Source organism: Marmota monax, unplaced genomic scaffold (genome assembly GCF_021218885.2).
Source record: "Marmota monax isolate L192 unplaced genomic scaffold, Marmota_monax_Labrador192_F-V1.1 WCK01_AAM20220418_F8-fsc00008, whole genome shotgun sequence".
NCBI classification, from domain to species: Eukaryota; Metazoa; Chordata; class Mammalia; order Rodentia; family Sciuridae; genus Marmota; species Marmota monax.
This window is the reverse complement of record NW_026694432.1, coordinates 26,358,738-26,370,925: the sequence shown is the minus strand read 5'-3', so window position 1 is coordinate 26,370,925 and position 12,188 is coordinate 26,358,738. Positions and strand designations below refer to the sequence as shown.

The 12,188-nt window shown below is 41.6% G+C and overlaps 1 protein-coding gene across 11 annotated transcripts in view; it reads right to left on the bottom strand.

The window, feature by feature from the left end:
* Ubr4 (ubiquitin protein ligase E3 component n-recognin 4) overlaps nucleotides 1–4,769 on the bottom strand; it is a 127,178-nt gene extending 122,409 nt beyond the window's left edge. For all 11 annotated transcript variants that reach the window (XM_058571102.1, XM_058571110.1, XM_058571105.1 and 8 more), the window contains exon 1: nucleotides 4,579–4,769. In XM_058571102.1, coding sequence (XP_058427085.1) covers nucleotides 4,579–4,754 — 176 coding nt within the window. In that variant the 5' untranslated portion in view covers nucleotides 4,755–4,769. The remainder of the gene's footprint in view (nucleotides 1–4,578) is intronic.
* Between the last annotated feature and the right edge of the window lie 7,419 nt (nucleotides 4,770–12,188).

The following is a 12,188-nucleotide window of genomic DNA, read 5'->3' as shown; positions in this document are numbered from 1 at the left end:
CCCAGCCTGGGCTTGAACTTGTGATCCTCTAGACTATCCCCAGAGTAGCAAGTGGCAGGGGTTTCAGGCACATGTCATCATGGCTTCATTGTCAGATCTCTTGATTTTTAAAGAAAGTGTTGGAGTCATGAGTCACCTAATAAAAATGTGCTGCCACACTTCCCTACCCCACCCTCATTCCCCAATAAACTGACAGACACCAAAACACCAAATGTAGGGCAAGAGGTTAAGTGGGAAAGGGAAGAATGAATAAACTGAAGGCAAATACAACCCAAAGGAAGAAAAACAAGGAGACTTAAAGGTGAGTATGCCTTTATTCGGGATGGTGAAGGTATCTTCCTGAAACACCTGCCTCTTCTAACACATTCTAACAAGAGCACCACTGAGGCTGAAACACTGCTGACGGACATGGAATCTGAGGCTTTTCTATTACGTGATAAATAAATGAAGTGCAGAGCACAAAGGGAAACAGCAGCTAAGCAGCCAGGTCAGAGAAATCCAATTTGATGTGTAAGTGAAAAAAGAATTGACTAGAGTCTAGAAATATCCACCTCTTTTTAGGATGAGATGGAAATCTAAGGAGGAGGCATAATAAACGACTACAGATTCACCTCACTTCTCCCTCTTTAATAACATATTGAATATCTGTTTCAAAAACTAAACTCCACAAGCCCCTTACCCCTTATCAGATACCTGAACTTCTAATATAGAAATTCATTACATACTGTCTCATAATCTAAGTGCTTTCTTTCAGATACTTTCCTCACACACTGACAGACCTATGGTTAATGTCTTACAAGACATAGAATCATTAGACACCAGAAATATTCTCACAATGAGACACTATCTTTCGACAGTGGGCTTTTTGATCCCTGTAGGTCAATCATCACAGCTTACAAATGCAAAAGCACATTTGTGCATTACAGCATCACATTCTCCCTTTCGAGATTTTTAAGAAATGACTGTGCAGTATCTAATGACAATGTTGTAACAGCTTCCCCTTCCCAAGTAGATGTCTTTGCCCTAAATTTTTTCAAATATCTGGGAGGCAGAAATTGTCAGAGGCTTATCAGTAAAGAGGCCAGGTCAGCTCAAGGAAAAGGTTTATTTTGATTAGGGTTTGGTGTGTTTTGTTTTTCTTTTCCAGTTTGTTTTTAATCTGTAAAGACTCAGACTGTCTAATGGCAATTATGCTCACCAACATATCTTGCACAGAGTTAAGGATTTCTCTATACCTTAACACAGAAAACTACATTCTACATTCAGCACTTATATTAATTAATCCCATGTATAGTATGTGGTCCATTGAACAAGTTTTAGCCACTTCTGATCTGAAGAGGTAATGTTGTTTAAATGATTTTTAAGTCTTTACTACTAAAGGCATACTAGCTATAGACAATGGAAATAAAAGTTATTCCCCTACTAGGTATGCTGGCACAAACCTGTAATCCCAGTGGCTTGGGAGGCTGAGGATCACAAGTTTAAGGTCAGCCTCAGCAAATTAGCAAGGCCCTAAGCAACTTAGTGAGACACCCATCTCAAAAAGCAAAAAAGTGTTGGGGATGTAACTCAATGGTGAAGCAACCTTGGGTTAAATCTCCAGTACCAAAAAAAAAAAAAAAGAGAGAGAGAGAGAGAGAGAAGAAAATGAACCCCGGTCAACAGCTCAGTTATCTCTTTCTTTAAAAACCTAATGATTCCTTTTACTTCACAATTTATTCATGCTAATATTAATCCTTCATTTCACAACTTGGTTATGAAGTCAAACAAACTTGTCAAAAAGTATCTATTTCAACTATAAAAGCATGAAAGAAAAGCTAGGAAGTAGAATGGTAGAGTACTGAGGAATCTCTCAGATTAAGTACCATCATACCCAACAACCAGAGGAGAAGAATTCAATAGATGAGCAGGCTGCCAGACAGGAAGTAAAAGTTGATATGATGGAACCAGAACATCAAAAAGAGAAGCAGAGAACAGAAAATTACAACAGAAAAATAGAAGGTCCCAGGAGATAGGGAAGAAAAACAGGGCAAGCATAACAATAGAAATAAGGGAACTGCAGAAGTTAGGAGTGGCAATCACACAAGCAAAGTACAGCTTGGGCATCTTAGCCTATGATTAACCAGAAGACAAAACTCACCTCAGTATCTGTCAGTGTTTGGTCTGATACTATACACTCTGTGGCTATAACTCACTATGCAAGAAATAATTCCACAATTTGAGAACTTTTCTTCATTTTTTGGAAAGGCAAATAAAGAAAACTTCTCAAACTGATGGCTTGGTATAAAATTTGTGTGTTCTAAGGCAAAAATCAGCACAGTGTGGCTGGCAGATCAAGTCCAACTAGTTGCCTATCTTTGTACAGCTCACATCTAAGAATGGTTTTTAAACTGAATATTCTGTGACATGTAAACATCACATGAAATTCAAATTTTAGTGTCCATACCTAAGATTCTGAACAAAGCTGCACCCCATTCATTTATATACAGTATTGCCCATAGCTGCAATGGAAGAGTTGAGCAGTCCAGAGACCACAGGACCTGCTATTATGTGGCTCTTCCCAAAGTTTACCAACACTAAGCTCTACACCAAACTAACATTTTATGTTTAATTGGTATACACCATAAAGAACTTGTAAGTCAGATATTTCTTCCGTAAATTTTTCTTATGATCATACTTCTCTTATAGGACATGAAGAGGAAAAAATAACAGGCGTTCAAAATTAACTGAGGCCAGTGCAGTGGCACACACCTGTAATCCCAGTGGCATGGGAGGCTGAGGCAGAAGGATCACGAGTTCAAAGCCAGCCTCAGCAACAGTGAGCGAGGTGCTAACCAATTCAGTGAGACCCTGTCTCTAAATAAAAAATACAAAATAGGGCTGGAGGTGTGGCTCAGTGTCAAGTGCCCCCGAATTCAATCCCCATACCACCACCCCAAAAATTTAAATGAGGTACAAAAACAAAAATGGGGCCTTCAAAGATCTTGCCTTCCAATAAAACTGTTACTTAACCTATCAGTTTGGACTTCTTTTCTAAACCAAAAAGAAGTCCCACTAATAACTACAACCACAAACAACTACTCATTATCTCAGCTAATACAGGATGTGTGGGAGGGGTCATTAAAGCCTATACTAGCAAAATTCAAACCTATTTTGATGAATTTGGTTTTGGCTCCTTCAACAGGTTGGAGGAGTTTTTTAACTAATACAGTTTAAAAGGCTTGACCCCAGAAGAGAAGAATGTACAGGAGGTGTCAACAATTTATTTTATAACCTTCTTGGTTCAGATCCACAAAAACATAAAAGAAAATGTTGTAAAAAGGGTGGAACATTGTTAACAGCTAGTAACATTATGAGTATGATTCTGGAAAAAAATACCACTAATCCAAATGTTTAAGACAGTTTTTTTAAAAAGCTACATAATTTGAGAGCGCTATCTTTGATACTCGTTTACATCTTTAGAACATTCACAGCTTACTAATTAGAAAGGAAAATCCACTTAACTCTGAAGTTATCAAACCCAACAATTACTTTATTATAATTTTTAAAATTCTGCATCCAAAACATCACAAGCCTAAGAACAATAAGCACCATAAGAAGCTCAAGTGTCAAACCATGAGCCTTCCTTAATTAATCAATAGCAATTTCTAACATCCTCGATAACATTTAGATATACCCTTGTTGGTAAGAAGCTAAAATGACCCAGTTAGCAACTGCAGGGAGTTGCCAAAGCAAGGTTTGGCTAGGAAAATGAAAGTGAGACTGGCCTTAAAAGTGTTAAGTCTACTATTAAACTAATGAAAGACCGCTCTAAGTACAGTATGTCAGGAGACACTCTGAGATCACCGCCTTCCTATGAACATGACTCTTGCAGTCTAAGAATTTCTGCAAAACAAAAAAAAAACCATGAAACAGTAAGGCGATAAACAGTCTCATGTAAGAGTCTGAAGATATTTTATTGCAAGAGATGGGAGAGGAAGTACTCACTCACTCCTCCGGGAAAATGATCTCTCAGACTGCGATGTTCCTAATCAAACACCCGTTACAGCAGAAATGTGCAAGAAATGCAAAGTAAAAAGAAAGTCATCGGTGGAAACTAGTGGCTTCAGTCACAGAAATAACACGTGCCTCTGGTGATTAGAGCACCACAGGGAGACCGTTATAAAATTATGTGGTAGATCTCCAATTTAAACCCGGGCTACGCTCCGGCCCAGGCTAGAAGGATGAGTGCAGGCGAGAAATGCAAACTCATCCCAGCCTTGACCTTAGCACGGGGGCATCCTCAGGACGTTTCACTTGGGGCGCGATACATCTCAAAGTCACTTCAACGAGTGCGACCACGCCCTCCCGCGAGGCCGCCTTAAAAGTTTTGCTCTGGAGGGGAAATTGAGGCACAGGTGGCTTCCCTAGGCGGCGGAGGGAAGCGGAGGCAAGCCCTGCCCTCCAGGGCCGGGGCGCCCGAGGCCGCGGCTGGGGCGGGAGTCCCCAAGAGCAGGAGGTGGCCCGGGAAGCGGGTCCAGACGCTCCGCTCCCCTCCCCTCCCCCCTGCGCCGCCCCGCCGGGGCCGCCGCCCGGTACCTCTCGATGACTGAGGCCACCAGCTGCGGCAACTCCTTCATCTCGAAGGCGGAGTAGGACGCGGACAGCAGGGGCCGCACCGCTACCTCCCAGCCCGGGGTCGTGTCCGCCCCCGTTGCCGGGGCCCCGGGCGCCGGCGCCGCTGCCGCCGCCTCTTTGCCGCCGCTCGTCGCCATCTTCCGTCGTACTACTGCGGCTCCCTCCGGGGGCTTGCCACCGGCCCAGCGCCGCCTCCCGGGAGGGGGCGGAAGTGACGCAATCCGTCGCGTCAGACTACGCGCCGCAGTCGCCGGCCAAAAAACGCGACGCGCGGGGCGGCCTCTCCCGTCTCACTTGAGGAACGAAGCGCGGCTGGGGGCTCGGCTGGTCAGAGGTGCTGCGCCTGCGCAGAACCTAGCTCCGGACGAGGGCCGCGAGCACTGACCTCTGCGCCTGCGCGCCGGAGATGCTGCTGCAGGTGGGCGCGATGTGGCTCCCGGAAGCCCAGCGAAGGTGAGCTCCGGGCTTGGGCTCATGGAACGTGCCAGGTGGCAGAGCAGACTGCGCATCGGCGAAGGTACTAGCCCCAGCCCTGGAATGCCAAGGAAGAGAAGAGCTGGCCGAAGCCTCATCACTCTCACCCGCGCCCCCTGCCTAGAGTCCCCACAGCGGTCATATATTAGAACTTAGTAGTGTGCAAACTTTCTCCATCTCACAACACCCTTGCAGTTATTTTAGTCACTAATCCTTATTCTCTTCACTCTCAAATTGTTTGGATTTCCGTCTGTAATAATCCTACCAGCTTGTTTTTGCATCGCACTTTCCAGTGTTTCTGCCTAATAAATTTGGAGAAGGCGTTCTAGATAAAGATCTTCCTTTATAAATACCACATTTATTTCATTATTGGAGGCTGTTCTAGTGTTGCCCCAAAGGCTTGGAATGGCATCGACAGCTAACTTTAGATGACAAATTAGGCTGAAACCGACCAAAGAAAGAAACGGACCAAAACACTTCTGATTTTTATATATCTGACCCAGAAAACAGAAACTAATGACTAGTAAGAAAATTTTATGAATTAACTAAAGGATTTAAAATCCCAAGCAAAGACCTTCTCACCCCAACTGGCTGGACATGGAACTGAAATAAATTTTAAAATTTATAAAATGTATGATACAGTCATGTCACAGGAGATGCAACGCAAACTTTGCTAAATGGTATGGTCTAAAGATCAGTGTGGAAGCCGGTAGCGATGGCGCAAACCTGTAATCCCAGCAGCTCGGGAGGCTGAGGCAGAAGAATCGCGAGTTCAAAGCCAGCCTCAGAAAAAGCGAGGCACGAGGGACTTGGATTGTGGCTCTGCGGTAGAGCGCTCACCTAGCACGCGAGGCCCTGGGTTCGATCCTCAGCAGCACATAAAATTAAATAAATATAATATAAACTGCTGAAATTATGATCCAAAATAAATCTTTAAGCAACTCAGTGACACCCTGTCTCTAAATAAAATACAAAATGGGGATTGGGGATGTTGCTCAGTGGCCAAGTGCTTCTGAGTTCATTCCCCCATTCCAAAAAAAGAAAAAAAAAAAAATCAATGTGGAAATACTAATGAAGACACCTGCAGTGAATAAAAAAATTATCTGTGGGCGAGTGCATTGACTTACATTCATTCTCCCTCAAGTCGTTCCTCTCTTTCCTTCCTTCCTCCTATACTGGAAATTGAACCTGGGTGCTCTCCCAAATTTTCTGGGACTCTCCCAGGCATGGTGGCGCTGGCCTGTAAACACTCCCAGCTTGGGAGGCTGAGGCAAAGCCAGCCTCAGCAACTTAGTGAGGTCCTGAGCAACTTGGCCAGATTCTGTCCCAAAATAAAATATAAAAAGGGCTGGGGTGTGACTGAGTGGTTAAGTCCCCCTCGGTTCAATCCCCAGCACAAGGAGGAAAAAATTACTGAGACTGGACTCAAACTTGGGATTCTTTTGCCTCAGCCTCAGTCATCACTGCAACTACAGGTATGCACCCTCTGCCAGCTCAATTAAAATCATAATAAAAAGAGCTGAGGGTGTAGCTCAGAGGCAGACCACTACTGGTTCAATTCCCCAGTACCACAGTGGGGGGAGGATTATCTTGACACAAGTTGGAATTACATGGATATACACACATGGCATGTTCACTGAGTCGTACAATTATAATTTGTACACTTTAGTGGTTGTAAATTGTACATCAAACTATTTCAAAACAAACAACCAGAGGTGGATTTACCTTACAGCTGGAGCCTCAAAAGCAAGAGATTGGCATTTTTATTAAAAAAAAAAATCCTGTCTGATACAGAGTTGCCTAAAATAAATTCTAATAGATACAGTGTTTTAGAAACAATGGAAAAAAAAAAAACTCATAGCTTTTAGCTCCTGGGGACCAGCCACAGAGGTCAATCTAAGCTTTTACAAAGTTACAAGAAAAAGTAATTGTGCCTGTTTTGTGGAAACTCCCACTCTATTTTGAGTACTGAAAGATACAAATGGGGAGCAACTTCTTTTTGGTCAGTCACAACAGATTTTTCCCTCAACTACCAAGAATATAAATATTTAGATTAGAAACAATTCAATTTAGCAATATGACACAATTATTTGTTATCTACAAGTACTTATTATTGTCCCCAATAACACTATGAACTGAAAACAAAGATGTGTCTTACAACCGTTTTGCTTTAAGAAAGAAAGAAATTTGGTAATTCTACTGCGACTAAAATAGGAGGAAGCAAGTCTTACAGAAAACCAAGGAAGGAAAGAAGAGCAACACTGAATTATTAAAATCAGTATGACTTGGTGAACATCCAAATTTGTAGTGCTGTTCATTAGTAGCCAATGTGAATCAATAAGAGCTTAACTTACAAATTGCTATAAAATGAAGTTTAGATGTTTCAACTCAGCTTGAATAATTTACAAAAAATCAAAAGTAGAAGAGTTTTGTGAAATCTTATTTTTAATTTCCAATTCTATTACATCTCTTAGGATTTACAGTCTCAAGAATGTTTTGACCCATCAGATTGAGAGAGAGACAGGAGGGGAAAGGATAAAGCAAGTGTAAAACGTTAGCCTTTGGGGGTGGGATTGGATATCATAAAAATATAGGGAGGAGTCTGGGGCTGTAGCTCAGCGGCAAAGCACTTACCTACCATTGTGAGGCACTGGTTGGATCCTCACCACCATATTAAAAAATAAATTAATATTGTGTGTCCCTCTACAACTAAAAATATATTTTTTAAAAAGAAGGGGGTGGGAGTGCTGGGGTTGTAGCTTAGTCATAGAGTGCTCACCTAGCACATGTGAGGCATTGGGATCGATCCTCAGCACCACATAAAAATAAAATAAAGGTATTGTGTTCACCTACAATCCCCAGTACCACCAAAAAAAGCATATCTTAAAAAAAAAAAAAAAAAAAAAAAAAGATATAGGGAGGATCAGTGGAGTAAAAGGAGATCAAGAGGGAAGGAGGACCTGGTACAATGGTGCACGCCTGTAAGCCCAGCGGCTGGGGAGGCTGAGGCAGGAGAATTGCAAGTTCAAAGCCAGCCTCAGCAACTTAGCAAGGTCCTAAGCAACTCAGTGAGACCTTATCTCTAAATAAAATACCAAAAAATGACTGGGGATGTGGCTCAGTGGTTAAGTGCCCCTGGGTTTAATCCCCATACCAAAACAAAAAACAAAGTAGTGATGCATTTAAAAAAAGAAAATGTTTCAGGAATCTGGGTGGAAGGTCTCTGGGACTTCTTTATACTATTCTTGCAACTATTCTATATAAAATTGTGTGAGGAAAAGTTTGTAATATTTTGCTTTATAATTAGGAAAGCATGATTAGAGTATAACGACAGAGTGCCTACTATGTAATAGACACCTAACAGAAGGAAAGTAGCATCCATATAGGGACAGTGGTTCTTTAGCACTGTTGGAAGTTGGGGCACAGAAGTGCTGTCCTGATCAGTCCTCATCAGTGAAATTAGTAATCTTGTCTCCTTTGCAGATATATACCTACAGTAAAAACCATGAGTTGGATATAATATCACACTTCCTCTTCTTATCCCATAATGACCAAGCAAACATTTACAATGGCATTTTAGCTTACCAGCTTTTTTACAGGAGGGGGAAAAAAAAAAAAAAGGATATTAACTTTTTTTTTTTTTTTACAGAATATGATTTTTTTTAGAGAGAGAGAGAGAGAATTTTTTAATATTTATTTTTTAGTTTTCGGCAGACACAACATCTTTGTTTGTATGTGGTGCTGAGGATCGAATCCGGGCCGCATGCATGCCAGGCAAGCGCGCTACGGCTTGAGCCACATCCCCAGCCCAAACTTATTTTTTTTAATTAAAGCATTATAGTTCTACATAGTAGTAGTTCACTTTGACAAAATCATACCTACAGGGAATTTAGTGTATGTGAGTGTGTGTGTATCAAATAGATTTTTTTTTTCCAGGATCCCTGCAGATAACAAAATCTAGATACTCAAGACCCTAATATAAAATGGCATAGTATTTGCATATAACCTATGTACATTCTCCCATATACATCATCTCTAGATTATTTATAATGCTTAATGCAATATAAATGCCGTGTAATTTTTATACTGTATTATTTAAGGAGTAATCACACACACATATACACACACACACACACACACACACATACCCCAAAAAAAGTATACATGTTCAGGATAAATGTAGGGTTTTTGGTTGTTTTTTCAAATGTTTTAAGTTCAATGTTGGTTGAATCTGAGGGTACAGAACCCACTGATATGGAAGGCCAATTATATGGGCTTCCCATTAGTGAACTGACATTCTGGTTTATCAGTTTTGGTTTTTTGTTTTGTTTTGTTTTCTGGTACTGAGAATTGGACCCAGGGGTGCTTAACCACTGAGCTACAGAGCTACATCCCCAGCCCTCTGTATTTTTTTGAGACACATTCACACTAAGTTGCTTAGGGGCTGAGACTGGCCTCAAACTTGCAATCCTCATGCCTCAGGCTCCCAATTCACTGGGATCACTGGCCCTACCACCATGCCTGGCTGGTGTCAGTCTACCAGTCCAACTCTGACTTCATCACAGCATATGGGATACATAATGTCATCACAGCCATGATGTGAACCACCAGGTATGATGGAGTTTAGGAGTGAGTGTGCCTTTCAAATTAATTTCCACTTAATAATTTGTTTTCTTGACATTCATTCTTTTCTTTTGGAGCTGCTGGGGATCAAACGCAGGGCCCTGTGCATGCAAGGGATGCCCTCTCCCACAGAGCCATACTCCAGCCCTTCATTCTTGCTAAGGGATAGAAGAGCAGGGTACTTCAGCATAATTCTGGCTGTTTTGTACAGTTAGTTTCCTGAGTGGCCTTAGCCTCTATTCTGGAAAAAAAAAAAAAAAAAAAAATCATACTTTCTTGGTACCAAGGGTCAGAAATTTATATCAGCACTTAGGCTGGTGGCAAACAGCCTTCTTGGCTGGAGGTAACTCTCAACCAGCATCACACCCCTAACTCCTAAAAAGTGTGGGAGGGGTGAGTGTGTACACATCCTTTATGCTAAAATTCTTACTGGAAAGATGGCCCAAATAATATAATAATATAATAATGATTTGCTGGGATTACATTCCTGAAAAAATGTTTAATTGATCCAATAAAAATCTCTAACGGAGGGCTGGGGATGTGGCTCAAGTGTTAGCGTACTCACCTGGCATTCGCGGGGCGCTGGGCTTGATCCTCAGCACCACATAAAAATAAAATAAAGATGTTGTGTCCACCGAAAACTAAAAAAAAAATAAATATTTTAAAAAAAAAAATCTCTAATGGAGCCATGCACAGTGGCGCAAGTCTGTAATCCCAGCAGATCAGGAGGCTGAGGCAGGAGGACCAAGAGTTCAAAGCCAGCCTCAGCAAAAGCAAGGTGCTAAGCAACTCAGTGAGACCCTGTCTCTAAATAAAATACAAAATAGGGATGTGGCTCATTGGTCGAGAGCCCCTGAGTTCAGTCCCTGGTACCAAAGACAAAAATCTCTTTAAGAATTTCAACCTTGTAGGCTGGGGATGTGGCTCAAGCGGTAGCGCCCTCACCTGGCATACGTGCGGCCCGGGTTCAATCCTCAGCACCACATACAAACAAAGATGTTGTGTCTGCCCATAACTAAAAAATATTAAAATTCTCAAAAAATAAAAAATAAATAAAAGAATTTCAACCTTGTAACCATTAAAAGTGGCATGGAAGATTCATACTATGGATGACAGGAGCTCTCTATGGTGTACCAAGTGATAAATTCAAGTTGCAGATCAATTGGGTAGCCAAAAGAGAGACATATCAAATTGCTCAGTGGTGACCTGTGAAACAGGGGTTGAGGGGAGATTTTGGTTTTTATATTTGAGGTACTGGGGATAGAACTCAGGGCTTCTCACATACTAGCCAAGCACTCTACCATTGAGCCATAGCCAGAGCTCAAAACTTTTTTAAAAGGATGGGGGGAGTGGACTGAGGAGGTAGCTCAGTTGTAGAGTGCTTGAGTGACATACATGAGTCCTGGATTCAATCCCCAGTACCACAAAGAGAGAGAGAGAGAAGCTGACAGGGATTTATGGATTTAAGGACTGCCTTCAAGAAGTTTCACATTTGCTCAGTACAGACAAGAAGGTGGACAGGCCCAGAATTCCACTCCACTGAAAAAAGGAGAAATGAGTTAACTCACAATTTAGAATTGTGGACTCTGGTAGCTAAATAAATACTGGACAATGCAAACAAAAATTATTTGGATTTCAGAAAAGTTGAACCCTATAACTCATGTGGTAGTTAAGTTACAAGGTCAGTTGTCTATTAGTACCACCTCTAGGTTATGGCAATAAAATCTTAACATAAAGGGATGGGTACATACAAAAACTAATCTCAATTAAAACAAACAAACAAAAATTCTTCCTAACCCTAAATCTTCTATTGCAATTGGAATTCTGTTTCTAATTCTTGCACATTCCTCAATAATCAATTCCCATCCTAAGTCCAAGGCTAAGGAGAAATCAACAAAAGCCACAAACCATTTTACATGATTCCCAACAGGGATTTAGATCACTAAGTACTCAGAACTTCTTAGCTGTAAAATTTATGCCAAAATGTCTAGTAGGATGACCAAATTTAAAAATTGGCCCAGAAAATACTAAGGAATCACCCATTTTAAGTTAAACGTCATAGGGGGCCCCAAACTAACCTAATCAGTAAGACCAGGGAAGAGAAAGCCCAAGGGATGTGCACAGAAAGAGGACAAGCAAATGGATCAGAGAATAGGGAGGAAACAGGGTCCCAAGCTGTGCGGAGGATGGAGTAGCTGGTCAGACAAATGCAACTTCAAGGTGACTGAAGGCTGCACCTGAGGCGAGAGACTTGGGTGTGACTGTGGCATTAGCTATTTTAAGCACCTGCTCCAAGGTAAGTTTGAGTAGTAGATGGTAATGATTAGAGCCAAAATAAGGGAATCTTATAAATTGCAGGTAACTTCCCTCCATTAGCTTGTTCTTTGAGATTTGGAAACGTAGGTAAATGAAACTAGAATCTTATGGATTATGTGGGCTGAGGAAGCAGAAAAGGCAGCAAGACAATAGCTGAT